At 50.5% G+C, this 19635-nt stretch overlaps 1 protein-coding gene across 4 annotated transcripts in view; it reads left to right on the top strand.

The window, feature by feature from the left end:
* Nucleotides 1-1178: 1178 nt before the first annotated feature.
* TTC7B (tetratricopeptide repeat domain 7B) overlaps nt 1179-19635 on the top strand; it is a 200357-nt gene continuing 181900 nt past the window's right edge. For all 4 annotated transcript variants that reach the window (XM_080915923.1, XM_080915922.1, XM_080915921.1 and 1 more), the window contains exon 1: nt 1179-1442. In XM_080915923.1, the coding sequence (XP_080772049.1) occupies nt 1322-1442 (121 nt within the window). In that variant the 5' untranslated portion in view covers nt 1179-1321. The remainder of the gene's footprint in view (nt 1443-19635) is intronic.

Below are 19635 nucleotides of genomic sequence, written 5' to 3'. Positions count from 1 at the left end.
GCCGGAGGAGACACTGGAGACGATGAACCTGGTGACTGTACTGCCAGAATTACGTCCTCAGATGCAGTATTGCAGAGTCCAACACCCCTACTGCCCTTGAAGCCACATTCCCTGACCAACTTTCCCAGATACTGGCCATGCCCATACTTGCAGGCCATGCCATTTCATGCCTGACTAACACGAAGGTTCCTTATCTCACCAAGGAGAAAGCCAGTCTCTCTAATGGTCCAGAAGGCCCAGCATGAACTAACACCCGCCCCCTCCTCTCTGAACTCATCTGCTTGCTCCTTGCCTTCCCTCCACTCCAGCCACTCTGGCCCTTTCCTAACTCACCAAATATGGTAAACCCAAGGCCTGTGCTCTCAATAGTCCCTCTGCCAGTAATGACCTGCCCTCCTCCCTATATCCCCCCCGACTCGCTCATCTTTAAGACTGTCAAATATCACTTCAGCACCATCCTTAACCATCCCTTAACCTAATTTGCTATTCTATTTTGCTTAATTAATGGAAACTCATTTCCACGAACGTGCACCAGCAAAGCTTTATACCCGCTTCGTTCCGTTTCCACGGCCCCAAAGCACTACCTAGCTCTGTGTAGGTGATCTCTAACTCTACAGTTATCGAATAAATGCACAGGTGAAATAATGTTCAGTTTAGACACCTGACCCTGCTCTCGGTTACAAGGTCAAGACCTGGGAGCCCCACTGATGAGCTGCTATTCTCCTCAGAGGGCAAGGGAGCTGCACACACACACACACACACACACACACACACACACACACACACACACACCACTTGCTTCCAGCACACTTTAAGGACAGATGCTGGAGGAGGATGAGTCTCCACCGCCACTTGGGGACAGAGGCTGCTTGGGGCAGAGGGGAGCCTGAGGAGGGGCCCAGGCCAGCACAGGCAACCTGCGATGGCAGGACCGGCCGAGGCAGACTCGTCCTTCACGCCCCCTCACACTAGGCACCCAGGCCTTCGGGTCCCCGAGCGTCCGCGGCGTGGCTGCGCTGGCTCGACCCCGCACCGCTCCAGGTTCGCTCCTGAGCACTGTCCCGCGCTCCTCACGGTCCGTCTGGCCTCCGCCCCGTCCCGCTGCGGCTCCGGCCCTGGCCGGCAGGGGCCGCTCCTCGCGGCGCCCGGGGCCCCGCCGCGCCCGCCGCCGCCCGCTCCCCGCCCCTTCCCCGGCCGGCGTTCCCGTTACGCCGCCGAGCCGGGAGCCGGAGCCCGCGGCCGCAGCGGGAGGCGGCGCGGGGCCCGGCGGCGGCGGGGCCTGCGGGGCCTGCGGGCGCGCGCCGGGCCGGCCAGGGCGGCCATGGCGACCAGGAAGGCGGGCTCGCGGCTGGAGACGGAGATCGAGCGCTGCCGCTCCGAGTGCCAATGGGAGCGGATCCCCGAGCTCGTCAAGCAGCTGTCGGCCAAGCTCATCGCCAACGGTACGCGCGGGCGCACCGGGGCTTGCGGGGCTGCCGCGGCCTCCCGGGCTAGGCCTGAGGCGCGGGGCGCGAGCAGGGGCGCGGCCGGGCGACTAGGCGCAGGCCGCGCGGTGTGCGCCGGCCAGGCCCTTGGGGACCGCGGGGTCCTCCGGTCACGCGGCGTTCGGCTGGGCGGGCGGGCTGTGTCGGAGCCCTAGAGTCCCGACGCGCCGGGTGGAGAGGCTCACCGACCCCAGAGGCCAGAGGCCAGCCCCGGGCTTCCAAGAAGTTGGAGCTTGTGTGTGTGTGCATTTGTGTGCGTGTGTGTGTCGCCTCCAGGACAAACCTGTGGGTATCTGGGGGCCACCGGAATGTGTGTGTTGTGTTCAGAGGTCCTGCGAATGGAGGTGTTGTGAACATATGGTATCAAGGGCCCCAGGAGGAAGCTCAGACTTAGAGGGTGTCAGGAGTGGCATTGGCATGTTGGGGTTCTGTGACTTGAGGTCGGACAGTTGGATGTCAAAATCTGCAGAGAGGTTAGGGTGGAGAGTACACCGGGAAACAGGGTCAGGGAGTCTGGGAGGTTATGGGCAGAGAGGTTAGAATGTGATTAACAATGAGGGAATTGGAGCTGATTGGATGAGGGGCCTGGTGCACCCAGGAACCGGGATCTGAGTTGGGAAACCTGGTGGCTGGACTTGGCCAGTGACCCCATTTGCTGAATTGGTTCTTCCAACCCATCAAACCAAAATTGCAGCCAAAATCACATTCCAGAGCGAGACTCCACGTGGCCTTATTTGTTTTGGAAGCAAGTATGGTTAATATTTGCTAGTCTTTTAGTACGCGCCAAAACCACGGGCGGGCACCTGGAGCCTGGTGAGAGGGCAGAGGATTTTGTGCTCCTTCACCTCTGGCTTCCCAGGGCTGTCTGGGCAGGTGTGGGACAAATCACAGAGAGAATGAATGAAGGACTGTCACTGCTCATTCAAGGAAGGACATGTGGACTATTTTCAACATTCATACCACACCATCCAGAAAAGGACAGGGAAAATCACTTAGCCTCTTTAAAGTTGGTCTCTCTACGTGTCTCTCAAACTTGACATATAGCTTAGGCTACCCTCAAAGTCTCCTGCCTCCCGCCTAGCCTCCCAAGTTTAGGACCATAGGCAAATGTCATCATGCAGAGAGGACCAGATTTTGGTTTCGCATACTGTCAACCATAGTATCTTGCTTTGGGTAGGTGTCTGGAAAGTAGTGATTTGTCTTTGTTAAGTTAGCATTTGAGGGAAAGGTGATGAGTCCTCAGGACCCCAAAGGCAATCTGACCTTGCCTGCTTTTTGTGGCTTCTCCTTTCCTGCATTTCCCCTTTTCCTGCTGAAGTCACATTCCCCAGTCCCTTGTTGTCACTTCCATCCCTCCTGTGCAGGTGGATGTTAGCTTTTGGTGTGGTTTTGAGCATCCTCCGGTCTCTGCCTGCTGCCTGCTGTCTGCTCTCGCTTCACATCGAGTGAAATGCCCACCTGGGCCAGGTGCTCTTGTACATTTACTTCCTCTGAGAGAAACAAACATGGAAGCTAGTCAGCAAGACGCTGTTTAAAGGAAACAGACGCATCCGTGTGGTTGAGAATAGTGGTCAGAAAGGAAGGAGAGCCGGGCTCAAGCTGCTGTGGCCCCTGAAATGAGAGGGTGCACGGACCCTGTTTTTTTTAAATTCCTGAGCCCATTTTCAAGGCTTCTCTGAACTCGCCTTTCTTTCCGGAGCCTGTGGCCTTGTCTGCAGCTCTGAATAGGATGTGGGGTGGGGCAGGTTGGTGGTGATGAGCAGAACACTGTGTGGTCTGAGTCTGAGTTAGCTTTGGACAATTCACGGGAGATAGTTTTTCTCCCAGAGCCTCACAGTGGTGAGCAACAGCCATTGATGGGGAAAGGTCATCTAGACTTGAAAAGGTCAAAGAGGCTGCTCAGAAGGGCAAAAAGAAAGCAGAGAAAAGTCAGACAAACCCAGAACAGTGTGTATTTTCTGCAGGTGCAGCGAAACCTTTGAGGTTTCTTCCCCTGGCTGATGGTAGTGGGACCTCTTCTTGGCATTGGGGGCCCTGCCCAGCCTTCACCCTTCACTCCCTGTGGGTTTGCTAGCACAAGTATTAGGCACACCGCTTAACTTAAACCGTTGCTGCTTAAAGTTAGGAAACTAGTTAATGTCAAGCTTGCCCTACTAAGCCTTTCTGAAGACAGCTGCAGGCCGCCAAGAGCATGCAGTTCTTGCTGCCAGTACCCAGGGACCTGAATCTGCATCTGCAGCTGCCCCTCCCCCTGCCTCTGTGACCTTCCGGCAAGACACACCTGTAATCCTGTCTTACTAGAGACAGCCCAGTCAGGGCCACAGAGTGAGACCATGGGGGTCTTGTTTGCTTCTAGAGAAGTTCCTTGCAGGAATTATAAAGTTGGTGATACACATCTAATCTCAGCTCCAGAGGCAGAGGCAGAGGCAGGCAGGTCTCTGGGAGTTCCACCGTGAAAGCTACATAGTGCGACTGCCTCAAAATATACAACGAATTAGAAAGGTTTGGGTTTGATTCCTAGCAGTGCATGCAAACTGGACGTGGTGTGGTGTGCTATATCTGTACCCAACACTCAGAAAGTGGGGTGAGAGTCCAAGGTCACCTTTAGTTAATTAATCAGTTTGAGGTCCATGGGGCTGTAGGAGACCCTGTGTCAAGAAAAAAAAAGATTAAAGTTTCCGAAGACTCCTATCAATAGCCACAGAGGCTGACACCTTGGCAGCAAACCGTTCTTTATTCTTTCTTTACTCATCCATGCCATCAATTCCTCAAATATTGAATACCCACTGTGAGTTACAGGAGGCTATACTAGTGAACACAGGCAAAAATGATGCTCTACCCAGCTCTATGAAGCCCCTTTTGGTGGGGAAGGGCTGGGGAGGCAGACGGTGTGATCGCTGCATAACAAGCAGAATGTGGCGCTGGTCAGTGCTCAGAGAGTGAAGGGAAAGTTGGGTGGGGAGTTGCAGGGACTGCCGATTTTTAATAGTAAACTAGGGTGGCACCTATGGCTTGGGGAGTCCTACTGGGATGTGGAATGGGAGATAAAGCCAGAGAAGCTAAAGGAGTGAGTTCTAGAAAGGGGACTTCAGGACAGGGGACCCGGTGGAGACAGAACATGTGGGCCTTATAGACTACTGTTGTGGCTTTGGCATTTCTATACTTGAGATAGGAGCCAGGGGTGTGTAAGAGCAACAATTGCTGGTTCTCTGCTTCTACTTAGCAGGGGCAGCTAGCTCCTTCAGGGCCAGATGTGCTGGGTCCCCACTAGGGACTCTAAGCTGTGGACACTGAGAGTCAAAGCCCCATCCTGACCCTGGAGATAAAGGAGCCAGAAATTTTGTCAAGAGATGGGTGAGTTAGGGAAGATCAGATGCCAGGTTAGAAGGAAACCTGCCCAGCAGTCTGACTTCTACCCCCCCCCCCCCCCCCGTGTGTAACATCTCAGCCATTGTTTTAAAAACAGTTTCTCTTTAGACAGTTTAATGTATCCCAAGCTGGCCTTGCTTCAAACTCACTGTGTAGCTGAGGATGACCTTGAACTCCTGCTACCTTGCCTCCACATCTAAGAGTGCTGAGATTACAGGCATTAGTATGCTGTACTAAGGATGGGACTCAGGGCCTTGTACATTGGTAGGCAAACATTCTCCCAATATTCAGAGAGCTGGCCAAGTGACATTGAACCAACTGGTCAACCTCTCTTGAGCCTGTCTTCCAGTTGGTAAGATAGGATTTATAATACCTGTTCCATGAGCTACATACATCTCCAGTCCTTCATTTCACACTGTCTTAAAAAAAAAAAAATCAAACCCTGGTTGTAATGGCTGGCTCTGTACCAGCTGGCTCTAGCAAGAGGATAATCTCTTAAATAAGAGCAGTGGGGAAATCTCTACCAAAGTCTAGGCTCTTGCTCCCTGTTTAAGCATTACCTAGACCGTGAGGAGTGTGTTTCTTAGCCCACTCCCCCTGAACAATTTGCATATCAGCAAGGACAAGGTATTGGGCACAGGGAAGCCTGGGATGACCAACTAAGGTTGAGGAGCAGCAGGGTCCTAGGAGAATTAGTTATACATCAACTTCTGGTTGGCCTACACGGGATTCTGAAGAACATTTCTATTGTTCTGACTTCCCAGAATGTCACTCTTCAGGTTTTTAATGGCAGGGTTCACTGTATTCTTCGAAGTGTAATGCACCTGGGGTAATACCCAGACTGTCCTTGGAACTGACTGAGTAACCTCCCTAAGCCTGCCTTCCATTGATATGATACCATCTGCTCCTTTAAGGTGGCATTGATTCCTATAAACCTCAGTACATGGTGAAAGAGTGTTCCTTCTTCCCAGTGGCTTCCTGTGGCCCTGGCTGTTGACCTGGCTGGAGAAATAGTGTAAGAGTCATGGAAAAGGTGTGTCTGAGCTGGTGCTTGATGGAGGCCTGATACACCACCGTGGCAAGAGCTAGACATTCATGAGTCTCAGGCAACCTCTGCAAGGTCATGAAGCTTCTCTTTGACTGTCCAGCCAGTTCATCACCTCAGGCAACTACACCTGAGCTCACTTGGAGTCATGACCCCCCCACCCCACCCCCGCAATGGTAGTTCTCTTATTAGGGATCTCAGCCTACCTGATTTAGTGAGACTTCAAGGTAAGGTATTTTAACCAACTGGTGGTGATGGGTTGTAAGGAAACGGTCCTTTTGCAGGGGGAGTGGGGGTGGTCTAGAGTTTGGCCCCAAAATCTATTGGTATGAGAGAGGTTCTTGGTTTGCCTGTGGTCAGGAGGGCTTCATGGGAAAGGTTGCATTTTATCTGAGTTTCTGCTATGAGAAAGTGGCCTTGCTGTTTAGGACTGACCTCTTAGGACATTCCTGGGGCACCCAACAAGCCTCGGGGAGTCAAACTGCCTCCAGGTCAGCAAGGCCTCCTGTGACCCTCCAGCTGTGCTTCCAGGCCAGCATCCTGCTTTTAGACATGTTGTCTTGTCCCTTGAAGCTCATGCTTTGTGGTACAGAATGTGTTCTTACTTTTGGATGGCTGGCACTAAGCTAGGCTTTAGTACTTATGGTTCCTTGGTTTCCTGTGGCTGACACTGGGGCTGGGACCACCTTGCTCTCCCTGTGGTCTAATGCCTGGAGGAACTCGGAGGCTCTGAGCTGGCGACAAGAGGGATTCCTGACCTTTATTGTCTTGGTCCAGCAATTCTTGGAGCACATCCGCCTGTCACCTGGGAGCAGTGTCCCTCATCCCAGGGCTGGGTTGGTTCCCGGCTGCTGACTTACGGTTCCTCTTCTGCTCACAGTCTCCATGGAATCTCCACTGAAGGTCAGACGACCCATCTGTCAGGGCCTGGTCCAAGTTCCTCCTAGCTGCCCTTCCTTCACAGAAAGTGCAGCCATCACAATCTGGACCGTGTAAGACCTTAGCGATCATGTCAGATGCCATATTTTCAAACTGTGTTGTTGGGGAGCCTCTCTTGGGGATGGGGCAGGCCTTGTTTACTGGAGCCACTGAACTTTCCCTAAGGGTTCCGTTGAAGGAAGAGCTCATGTGTTTAGAAAACAAAGCCATTGAAATCCTTGAATCAAGTCTAACTTCTTCATATGAAGGGGCAGAGAAGGAAGTGTCTTCTGTGATGCATAGGCAGGAGAAGCAAGCAGAGTGGGCTGGAGCCCTAGCCCTAAAGATCAGTTGCTTGACTCGTGTGAGAGGACCTTTCGAAACTCCAGGGTAAAGCAGCGGCACATGAAGAGTCCCTTGAAGTATCCCTTGAAGTCAGATGCATTTCTAAATGAGGGCTATTTTAGAATACAGTATATATCCTGAGCATTGTGTGGCACTCTGAGTTGGGCCTGGGCCGGGGAGCAGACTGTATGAATAGTGATTGCAAAGGGACGAGGACGCTGTGAGCAGATGCCAGGTCATCTCAGGTCATCTCAAGTCCTCTTACTCAAATGAGTAACAGTGAAACACAACTGTGGGGGCCAGGGGAGATGGCTCAGTGGGAAAATGTCCAGCCCCTAATACCCAATCAAAGATGGGTGTGGCAGCATGCATCAGGAACCACCCCCTCCCCCGTCCTGGGAGCAGAGGCAGGTTGATTCTAGGTTTTGCTGGCTCACCAGTCTAGCCAAAAAGATGAGCTCTATGTGTAGTAAGAACCTTTATGAAGAGTGATTATGGAATCCCTCATGTCAGCCTGTGCCTCCAGATGCACATGCGTGGACGAGGACATCCACGTGGGCAAGTGTGTGTGCACGTGTACACAAAAACACACTAAATAAATAACAACCTTGATTTTTAGAGTTCTCGATTTCAGAAATTACTGCTAATGTGCTGTAACCTAGGAGTGTCAGACTTGTAAGACAATCCAATAGTGCTTAGTTCAGTGCCCGGTCAGAGAAAATGTTACCATGGACCAGCCATTTTATCTTGCTGATGGTGCTGTTCCCTCTCCCGATCCCTGTGCAAGGCTCTTTCTCTTTCCACACCACTGTTCTTGTTTCCTCACCAAGTGGCTAACTTCTAGGGCTGAGGGCCATTGTCTTTGTGGACTCAGATTGTGAGTTGGGCTCACAGCTCACTGGTGGAGTGTTGTGTTGCTTTGACCCATGCATGGACTTATGCATCTAGTTCTCTGAGCAAGTAGGGCAGACCGCAGAGAGGAAGGCTGAGGCTGTCTTGCCTTGTAAGTTAGGGGTTCCCCACCTTCCTTTCCATTCTCCTTTGGCTGCCAGCCTTTCCCCGTGCTGACTGTGATGCTGTGGTTGGGCCCTGGTTTGTGATTCCAGCCTCAAATCAAATTGCTTCTGAGGTTTTGCTACCCAGTGATTGGCTGAGGTGTAAGCACATGCCTGCTCTAGTCGGCAGAACAGTAGTGGGCATTTACTTGATGCAAGGGCTTCTGGGAAAGATTTCCTCTTGCTGAAGATCCTCTGTACATGCTTGTAAGGGAAGAAGAAGCACTTCTCTTGCCTGGAAAAAGCTGCCCATGCCTTTGAGTCCTGGAGCTGCCGCTGTCTTGAACCCATGCTGGTTCTTGGCCGCTGTGTATGGCCAGGCTGTGGAGGACGGCAGCATAAAGACAAGAAATGCGGGGCTGCTGAGGTGTTGGCTAGTGCCTGGAGCAGCTCTTCCTGGGCTTCCTGTTGTGTGAAATAATGCGTTCCTGCTTTGCTCACACTGAGCCAGATGCTTGCTGACTACTTACTGCTGAAGGCATTTCAACAAGTCTCCCTCCCCCCTGCCCTAGGGCTGCCTGGCCAGCTTGGTCTGGGCACTTGGGAGTAGCCTTTGCTCTTCATTTCTATTGGCCTCACATAGCAAGAGTCCTCTCCCTCTGGGTGACCTCATGCTTGGCAGACGGTGGGGTGTTGCAGGCAGCTGATGTGTGTGAAAGCTGGTGTTCCCATTGAGAAGCCCGGGAAGAAGAAGGAGGTTTTCATATGCCTTCCAAAACCATCCCCCTCAACCACCAGGACAAGGATAAACAGTGCCATGGAAAATATAAAGGAGAGCCACCAAACAACCTAATGCAGGAGTCACATGCCTGCCAACCAGGGCTTGCCTATCCCTGCTTAGGTGTGCCAGAGGAGACGGTGCCAGAACCATGCAGAGCAGATCTTTTGGATTATTTTAGAGGTCCACCAGGCCTAGAGCCAGCATCTTCATATACTGCCCCGTCCACCAATGCCCCGCCCACCAATGCCCCGCCCACCAAGGTCCTCACGTGGGCCTCTACAGCCAGTTTTCCTGAATTGCAGCTGTTAAAATCGTGTCAGGAGGGAAAGAGACTGGACAGCAGTTTTTAGGCTTCTTCTCTGTGTCAGATGCTGGGTGTGAAGGTCTACATGAATTCTTGGTAATTGCCCTCGCAACCAAGTGAGGCCAAGGGTTATAATACTTCTCATTCAGAGATGAGTAGACAAAGGCCCAGAGAAGCTCACTGAGATGGGGTCTAGCTCCCTTGTGACTAGTTGGCTTAAAGAACCACTGAGACAGCTCCTTTAGAGTGGAGGTTACCAAGCTCCACTCCTGGAGATTCTGTGCAGCAAGTCTTGGGGCAGTCTGCATTGTTAGCATGCCCCCAGGTGGTGCCAAGGGTACTGAGCCTCATGGGGTGGAAGGAGTGAGGACCGGCTCTGGACAGGTCCTGGAGGACTCTCTTGACACGCAGCAATCTTTTTGGCTAAGGCTCAGACTGCAGTTTTTAAGCAGAACTTTGTGGCTTGTACTGTCAGTTGCTAGCCCCTTGCTTCGAAATCATAGTACTTAATGAGCACTTACTGTATGCAAAGCACCATGGTAGACAAAGCAGAACCATGGCGGTAGAGGGACATTAGAAAATTAGGATGAGTGGTCACCCCAGCAACTTTACAGGTCAGGGTAAGGGCTCAGATTTCTGCACCTCTTTCTTAAAAAAGGAGGGGTTTATTTATTTTATTGTTTTATGTGTATGGTGTGTTGACTGCATGTATGTATGTATGTATGTATGTATGTATGTATGTACACCACATGTGTGCCTGGTGCCTGTAAAGGTGAGAAGTAATCTTTGGACCCCCGGAGATTTGAGTTAGAAACAGTTGTGAGCTGCTATTGGGGTGCTGGGAATTGAATCCAGGTCCACTGCAAGAGCAACAAGTGGTCTTAACTACTGGGCCAGCTCTTAAGCCCTGTGCCAGGTATCCGGACTATAGGGTGTGAGAATGATTGTTTAGGTAGTGCGAACTGAGACCCTGCAGTCTGGGGGACAGTGGTTGGATTGCTGAGAGCTGAGGCCAGGTTGGGCATAGGTGGCATGGGTAGGCCGGGCACATCCAGCTGGAAGATTTTGAGCAGGGTGATGGTAGGACCTGACAAGCTGCCTTAGATGCTTTTCTGCTTCAACAAAAGCAACTTAAGGGACAAAACATTTGTTTTTGGCTCACAGTTGAGGTGCAGCCCACAATGCTGGAGAAGGCATGGTGGCTGGAGCAGGAGACAGCTCTTCACACAGCATGAGCACTCAGGAAGCTGAGAGTGAGCAAGAAGTTGGTCAGGGCCTCCCCTCAGTGACCTACTTTCTATATTAAGGCTCCACCTCCTAAAGGTCTCACAACCTTCCCAAACATTTCTACTAGCTGAGACCAAATGTTTAAACACATGAGCCTGTGGGAACAGTGCACATCCAAAGGACATTACCCTACTGGACAACGTCTGCATGTTTAGCATGGAAAGCCCCAAGTATATTATCAGTTACACGGTGCACAATTAACAAACAACCTACCCCAGAGGTTTACTTGCCAGACCTGGCAAGCAGGGCAGCTGTTGGTGGGTGACTCGTTTTACCAAGGGGAAGGAGCTCTGGTGCAGGGACAGCAGTGGCATCTCCCTGTCTGGTGTCAGCGGAGGCATGCTGTGCCTTGATCTTCAGGTGTGAGGAGCAGAAGTAGCCGGCAGGTGACTGAGGAACCTGGTCTGGGGAAGGAAGGTGCCTTAGTGTCTTAGTCAAGGCATCTCTTATCAGAGAAAGCACTTAACTGGGTGCGTGCCTGCAGTTTCAGAGGCTGGGTTCATCATCATGGCCGGCACGGCGCTGGAGCAGTAGCTGAGAGCTTTGCATCCTGACCTGCGGGCAGCAGGCAGAGAGAGGGACACTGGGCCTGACCACCCAGAGACATACCTCCCAGTCCTTCATAGGCGTCTAGGGGGACACCATTCTCACATTCTCAGGGGGGGTTCAGGTGTCTGGATCTTTCAAGGGACCTAGGGAGCAGGAAGTATGAGGACAGTAGCAGCAGTGGCAGCAAATGTGAGCAGGGGTTTCGTGTGGTGCTACATGTGACAGAGGCCCAAAGCTAAGGACAGATGTTCAGCTGGCTCCCAGAACTAGGGCTCTTACCCAAGCTGGCAGACTCCACAGCCCTCCTCTTCCAGCCATTCAGTCAACACTTCGACACCAGCATAGGGTGTTGGAGTTGTATATGTAATGGGAATGCAGATAAATGCTACCACTAGACTGTCAGGTCCTGGAGCTGGACCTTTTGTCATATCCCAAGCACTGGTGCCAGGTACACACCAGGTACACAGTTAATGATTTATGTACCTTAAGCCCTAATAACAGTGTCAGGTACACAGTGGTGCAGTTAATGAACAAGCAACCCTTGAGGAGTTTACAGACTCATTTACTCTTGAAACACTGAATCTCTGCTGAGGACCACCCATGGCCCGGAGGCCATGGAGTGACTACTGAGACCTACTCTTGTGTCTAGACTTAGAGTATGGAGATAGAGTAGATGCTGCTCAGGTCAGGGCTGAATGCGGTAGTGGGATGAGGGCCATGGCAGCCCATAGGAGGGAGTCTGAGACCTGGTCCAAATGTAGGACTTTTTGTTTTGGGTGATTTCCCTGGCTTGCTTGCCCGGGACTCTGTGTATATCCTGGCTGGTGGATACTGTTAGGGATGATTAACACCCAAGCCCTTTTCAGGGCTCTTGTGGGTATACAAGGAGTCTTTCCCAGGTCACAGAGGTAGCTCTGGGTCCCTTCTGCTGCCCTCTTTATCTCTAAGTTCTGCATGTCTTCAGACTTGTTACTCTATCCTGGAGGCCTAGCTCCCTGGAGGTGCTGCTCCTCACTGGCTCTTGTGGATCCAAGGGCTTTTGCTCAAGCTCCCTAGTGCCCGGGGGTGGCCAGTTGACAAGAGCATCCTGCAGGGAATGCCAACCCATGACCTGTTGCAACTGCAACTTCTCCTCCCTGGCCCAGGCCGAAGGAGTTGACTCCACTGAGTCTTGGGCCCAGAAGAGTGGGAATTAGGTCTCTGAGACCCAATTGGGTCCATGCAGCTTGCTTCATATGGAATCCCTGCCTGCCTCTGCCCATTGTCCTGGCACCGATGTCTTACTCGAAAGGAGACTTTATCAGGCCCAGCCTTATCACAGTTCCTCCCTATAAATAAGTGTTTCTTGTGCCAGGACTCAGAGTCCCCGTCTCCTCACAGGCCATGTTCCTTGAGGACAGAGCTGACATGGGCTTTGACTCCTCTGGGAGATCCTGTCAACTCTCTGGGTGGGTCTGACTTGTGTATGTGGAGCTGGCTTCCTGAGAAGTCATTTCCTAGACTCTGAGCTAGCCTGATAACATCCTCTGGCCTGTGGTTGCTTCCTGTCCTGAGAGCTCTGGAGACAGGCTAGATCAGCCCTAGGCAACTGACTTACAGGCTATCTTTCTTTTCTTGGGCAAGATTTCTCCAGAGGAAGTATGTGTTCACAATCATGTGGTATGTGACTATGTGTATTAGAAAGCAAATATGAGCGAGTATGGGGTGAATATATAGCAGATTACGATAGCAAATGTGTGTGTGTGTGTGTGTGTGTGTGTGTGTGTGTGTGTGTGAGCATGTGTATGAGAGTGTATGTCAGAAAGTAAGTATGAGTAAGTATGGGGTGAGTGTATAAGAGATTATGACCATGAATATGTGTGGGTGTGAATAACTAAGTGTGAGAGTATGTGTGTATGCATGTAGGAGTGACTGTAAGTGTGTGTATGAGTGTGTATGAGTCTGAGGGTATGAGTGTGTCCATGTGTATGACTATATAATCAAGTGTGTGCACATGTATATGTATATAGAACTGAGATGTTTATGTGTGTAAGTGTCTGAGTGTGTGCATGTGTGTGCATGTGTAACTGAGCGTATATACATGTATGTGAGTGTAGAGCTGAGAGTATGATCTATTCTTTCTCCAAGTTGCTTTCTTTACTCCTGTTTTCTCCCATTTCTGTGCTGTGTGTAGTAAGGAGGAGGTTTTGGCATGGGGCCTGGACTTTGTCAGGATTTCCTTAGAGGATCATTTATGCCAGCGTCTTCTGGGCCCCATTATCTTTGACTTTTGCCATCCTTGCTTTCAGTCACGAGCTCCAGTCCTAGTTCTCATACTGTGAACTAGGTCACAGATTAGACAAGGCAGCTGGGGTTGTCCTGTGGAAGGAACAGGAAGGTCTGGATATTGGTCAACAATAATGGCCAGTGTGTGGGAAAGATTTGGGGAAGAGTCTCCTGAGACCAGTGTACTTGGTTGATTCCTGTCCAAGGAGGGGAGTCATATGTATCAACTGATTTCAGAAGTACTTCCTAAGCACCTACTGTGTGCTAGGCACTGGTGTCACGCTGCGGGAAAAGTCACATGATACGATCCCTCTGACATTTTATAACTGGGAATAGACAGCAAGTCCCTATTTTGTAGCAGAGGTGCGCACCTTCTTCTTTGCTACTTAATGCTTCTGGTCTGATCCCTCTGCCTGTCCAGGCAAGGCTTGCTGCCGTGTGCTGGCCGTGGGAGACAGGCACATTGCTCTGCTGTGGGGTATGCTCTCACCTTCCAGCACAGACTTCTCTCTCACCTCCTGACCTTGCCTCATACTTTGGGCAGCTCCCTGCGGTGCTACCATGAAGTCTTCCAGCCTTCCTTCCCTCCTGCCACTGCTGTGGACTTCAGCTCCTTCAAAGACAACAGCCGTTCTCCCTACCTCTCTGCTTGTGCCCTCAGTCCACAGGTGCCTCGCTTTCCTCTCAAGGCACTGTTAGTGTTAGCTGCGGCAGTGCAGTCAGCGCCCCTGTCTCTGCTGTTTTCCAGCAGTGACTTGCCTCCTTACAGTTTGGACTGCCTCAGTGCCCTCTAGTTCCACAAGGACTACCCCTGTAGTCAAGGTCTCGCTGTGGTCTTGCCGCCATATTGTTTAGTGTAAGGACCAAGCTTGCAAACTTACCTCACGGAATGTCTCAGCCTTTGTCATTCACTTGGCTACTTGCCAGAAGCCCTAGACCACACCTGCTGGGTGCCTGCTGAGATTTCTCCTCCCCAGAATGCTTTTTCCACAGGTCTCATTTTGATTTCTGTAGCAGACATGCCCTGATTTTTCTTCCCTCTTTTCCCCTCAGTCTCTTTTAGCTTTGATCTGGACTTGGAAACCGAATGTCATTGCAGGTTGAAATTGGCTTCATACTTCTACATCTGTAAATGGTGCGGTGGCACCACTGCCCACCGTGAGGTCTTGCAGTAGATTTGGCTTAAATCCCACTCTGTCCTCTTTCATAGTCCATGTGTCAGAGGGCTTCCAGTGGCTGCTGTAACAAATGATCCTGCAGGTGTGTCCTTTTATCCGAACTCGGGCTTCAGTGTTTAATCAAGGGTCCTCCAAGTGTTAACTCAAGGGTTAACCAAGCGATCCTTCTGGGGCTCCACAGGTGGTGTGGCCCCTCTTCTGCCTGGGTTCGTAGCTTGTGGTGTGGCTCCTCCCTCTGCCTTTAGAGGGAACAGCGCAGCCTCACGTGGTCTGAATGCCTGGCCTGTGCTCACTCACAGGATTCAGGATCATTCTTCCGTCGCCAGTCCTTCACATTGTCATATGTGCAGTCCCCTGTGACACATCAAATGCTTTCACACCTTCCTGAGATTGTGGTATGGAACTGTTGGGGTCACATTCCTAGCACAGTCTAGGAGCACGCCTGGTTGGTTTTGCCTGTGGATTATGTTCTGACTTTCTTCCTTCACTGTTGTCTGAGTTGCTGTCTCCTCTCACCTGAGTACTGAATGATCTATCCCTGTTCTCTCCTATCACCGAGTTCACTTGCCACGCGGCAGATGGAGGGGGTTCTCAGAAACTCAAGTCAGAGCACGTCATCCACTGCTCACAACCCTCCAAGATGTTTGCACTGAGCGTGTCCGATGGCACAGCTTTCTCGCTGGCCCTAGACCACCAGATGCCTCCCCTGTCTGTAATGTCCTTCCCACAGGTCTTTGCATTCTTCATAGACTCAAGAGCCCTCTCTTTGGAGAGTCTTTCCCTGGGGGAACTACTCAGTCTGAGGAAGACACAAATCACTAACTATCACCTCAACTTAATTCCCTGTACCCTAGCATTCTGTAGCGCCTTTTCTGACTTATGTGTCTTCTCTAACTGGGGTGTGAGCTCTCTGGGGGTAGATACTTCATCCCTCAGTCATAGCAGCAGTTGGGAACTGGCAGGCCCTGGCTAAATGGTGGTGCCATGAGGCTGTGCGGGTCTGTGAGGATTGGCTGGGGGAGCTGGGGAAAGCTGCCCTAAGGAGTCCTGAAGTGTGTCTTAAAGGGTACTTGTTGTCTAGTCGGTGTTATAGTGCTCTGAAGAGACACCCTGATCACAGCAACTCTTATAAAGGAAGGCATTTAATTGGGACTGGCTGACAGTGTCAGAGGTCTAGTCCATTGTCATCATGGCAAGAAGCATGGCAGTGTGCAGGCAGACATTCTGGAGAAGGAGCTGAGAGTTCTAATTCCAGATGGGCAGGCAGCAGGAAGTAAATGCCACACTAAACTTGGCTTCAATATTTGAGATCTCAAAGCCTGCCCCTAGTGACATATTTTCAACAAGACCACACCTAATAGTGCCACTCCCTGGTAGCCCATGGGGAGCCATTTTTATTCAAACCACCATTTTGGGATTCTATAGATAGAAAGAGGTCAGAAAGAGTAATGACAGGGCCCTCAGGAGGATGCTGAGGGCATGGACCATGTGAGTGAGAGAGGCTAATGGCCCAGGGAGAGGGGGTGGTTCCTCTGGAATGAATGGTCGAAACTGTGTTACTTTCCACTAGGCTCTTAAGAGAGTAACTGAAGTCATGTGAACTCCTCTGTGGATGGCCAAGAGCAGCCACCCGAGATTCAGGGCACACTATAACACAAGTCACCTTTTCTCTGTTTAAATTAACTGGTTGCCAGGCTTGATAATCTGGATTTTATTCCCAGGACATACAAGGTGAAGAGGGAGAACTAAGTCCAAGAAATTGTCCTTTTGCCTTCATGTGTATGTGCACAGACAAACAAATAGAAAAATGTTGATGTTTTGTATGGCAAATGAATGTACATAGTAGTAAAAATCAAATAATTTAAGACTATATGGGTGCTTTCCCCCTAACAATGGTATTATGTCCTGATAAACCCCTTCTGTTAGTCACTGTTTTAATTGCTGTAACCACATACTTGACAAGAATCAGTTTATGAGGTAAAAGACTCTGGCTCACAGTCTAAGGAGGTACAGTCCCCCATGGTGGGGCGGCTTGGTGGCAGGAGCGGCTTGTGGTTGTGGCATTTGCTCACATGTGAGAGAGTCAGGCTGTAGAGGAATGAATGCTGCCCTTCTGCAGACCATTTCCTCTTGCCCTTTTTATTATCCAGTTTAGAACCCCAGACTGGAAGGTGGTGCTGCCCACATTCAGGGTAGGCCTTTCTTCCTCTGCTAAATCTGCTAAAGTAGTGTCACACCTCTGTTAAATGCCCTCATACATATTTCCAGAGGTGTGTCTCCTAAGTGGTTTTAAATTTAGTGACATTGACAGTAAATTTAGTCATCACAGTTGAAAATAGTGTTAGTTGAAAGTACATGTAGTGGACTCAGTGAGCCAAGAGTCGTAGCTTACAGTTAGAGAAAAGTCATCCAGCACAAAGCCTGGGTGCACACATGTGCTTACATGGTTGACTGAAAGCCACCCAAACATTTTGAGTGAGTCTCTTCCATATTAATAATAAACTAAGAAAAGATATTCACGGACTAGAGTATTGGTTTTTATTTTACGCCACTATGAAGTTGAAAACTTACTGAGTTTTCCCACTGTAAATGAGGGATATATTGTGTGACAGATGAATGTCCATCCCATACTGTCTGTCTTCTCACAGCCTTATGCCCATACAGCCACTGTTGGGACTCTATATCGGGGCTCTGTCAGGGTGGCTCACAGCAGCCTGTCCATATGTATAATTTAAATGCTATTTATTGGGAGGAGGGACATGCATGTGCCATAGATGGTAAAGGGACAACTTTGTGGGGTTGGCTTTCTTTTACCAACTTTCCATGGATCCCTGGAATTGAACTTGGGATGTTAGGCTTACATGGCAAGTGCTCTACTCAGAGCCATTTCTAGTCCCCATTCCTCCTCCTCCAGATCCTCTTCCCTTTTCTCCTCTTTCTTCCCCCTCCTTCCTTCCTTCTCCTCCTCCCTCCTTGTCCCTCTCTGCCTCCTCCTCCTTCCACACAATAATGCCCTTCTATGCACTCACTTTTGTATCTTGCTTTTTTAACCCTCTGTCTCTGAGATCATTGGCTCAAACTGGCTCAAAACACAGTGCCTTACAACAGAGTGTGGCCACAGGGCTTGGCCTGGTGCCTGCTGCTCTTGGATGGGTTCTCACGTGTGGAGTGTGGGTTAGATAATGCCATTGTCTTTCCTGTGGTCTCCAGTAGCCTGGCCTAATCCAGAACAACACAGGCCCAAGCAATCCACTGATAGCCATAGATATCCAGATGGAAGAGGAAGTGAGTCCTCCCCTTTCTGCTCCTCTGTGTATAACACAGCTCACACTGTCCTGTTGCTCAGGCTTGGAGAGTTTGTTGAAGACAGGGGGCATTCATATATTTAGGTGACACAGATGTGCTTAAATAATTCCATCTGTTTAATTTGTTTAACGAATACCTTCTGTTGCATTGGACATGTCAAAATTTATCAGACAAGTCCCTATATGTATTGTTTTCTGTCCTTTATCATTTCAGGCAGGGATGTGTATAGGAAATTGTCTCTTTGTTATGCATTTGTGCTCAAAGATATAAAGATCTACTGGAAAAGTTTCTACCTGGAATTCCTGAGTCAGATGATACAATTATAAACTACTGTATAGAAATTGCTAAATTGCCTCCAGAGGCACTCCTGCCAATTTATATTCCTGCCAATACTACTTGTTAGTATCTTATTAGAACACTTAGGAGTTCGGGGAATCACGGGTACTGAAAATGCCATTACCTGTCACAGGAAAAAAGCAGATAAGTAGGGGTGAGATCACCATGACACAGGAGAAGCAGAGAGCCCAGCTGTCTTACCTGTGTGACAAAGCGGACGCTGCAGAACCAGCTCTTCTTGAATAGAGGCTTGCTTTTTCCCTCTCAAGTCACAGCCAGCCACATCAGGCGTGGTTTGAATAGAGCTAAATGACATACGAACTGAGAGGTTGAGATTTTGGTGTTGGTGTCAAGGACTCCACAAAACAGAAGAAACCTGACACTTCCTCAGTATCTGATCTCTGCATACCAGCTGCTCATCCTACTGGGAGCTGCTATGAAGAAGGCAAAGGGTCACATACAGCCCTCCCTATCTTCCCTGGGGGACCAGAGACACGGAACCATGGACTGGCTGTAGGACTTTCTGTCTGGAGCTGAACCAGGGCCCTGGGTCCACTGAAGCTAATGTCTGCCCTCTTTTCTGCCAGGGTCCTTCTGGTGGCTTACCTCAGGCTTTAGTTCTGTTTCAGTTATTGGAATACTCTTTCAACCCAGCCTGACTCAGGCCCTTCACACCCACTCCTCACTCTGATTTCCCAAGAGTCCAAGCAGACAGGGCAGGAAGGGGATTCCAAAACCACCTAGGCTTGAGTGACCCAGGGTGGAGGCTGAACCTCAATGCCCAAGTCCGGTGGTTTGTGCCTGACGTGTTGGAGAGATGGTGTCAGGAACTGCCTGGGTTTGGACCCCAGCTCCAGGATGAACTGGCTGTGGCCTTGGGCATGCTGCTTTCTCTCTCCTGCCTGTGTGAGGTGGCAATGGTGATAGTCTCAATATCTTAATGATGCTTTTAGGAATTGCTTGGCACATGGCCCTGTGCTTAGTAAGAACCTGGTATGGCTGGGCTGTTAGTCAGTGGTATCCAGTATTTCTTTCCTCCTGCAGACCCTGGGTGCACAAGGACTTATAAAGTGCTTTCAGTCTCCAGTGTTACTATTCTGGGATAGTAGTCCTTCATGAAAGAAAAGATCAGTCCTAGTAGCTAGTGTTGCTAAGCACCTGCTGTGTGCTATATGCATTGCATTTCTTGTGTGGTCCTTAAAATTGCCAGAGAGCTTAGGTGATGCCTCAGTCCCATACAGCTAGTGAGCCTGGATTCTGGTCCCAGGCTGCCTAAACCTGAGACTTTCTTCCACCTGGTGCTGCTTGGGTTTCTCTGTCCTGGAAGCAAGCCGCAAGCCTGACTCTGCAGGTGGCTGCTCCCTGTGCAGCTGCAGCCCTTGCCTGTGCTTCCCCTGAGCCTGGGGAGGACTTGCAGGAACAGGAAGGTTCTCAGATCTAAGGTGTTTGTGGGCAGAGTTCAAAGGGCAGGCA

This window comes from Micromys minutus, assembly GCF_963924665.1.
Source record: "Micromys minutus genome assembly, chromosome: 1".
Taxonomy (NCBI): domain Eukaryota; kingdom Metazoa; phylum Chordata; class Mammalia; order Rodentia; family Muridae; genus Micromys; species Micromys minutus.
Note: the sequence above shows the minus strand (reverse complement) of the source record. Positions and strands in the feature narration are given on the sequence as shown.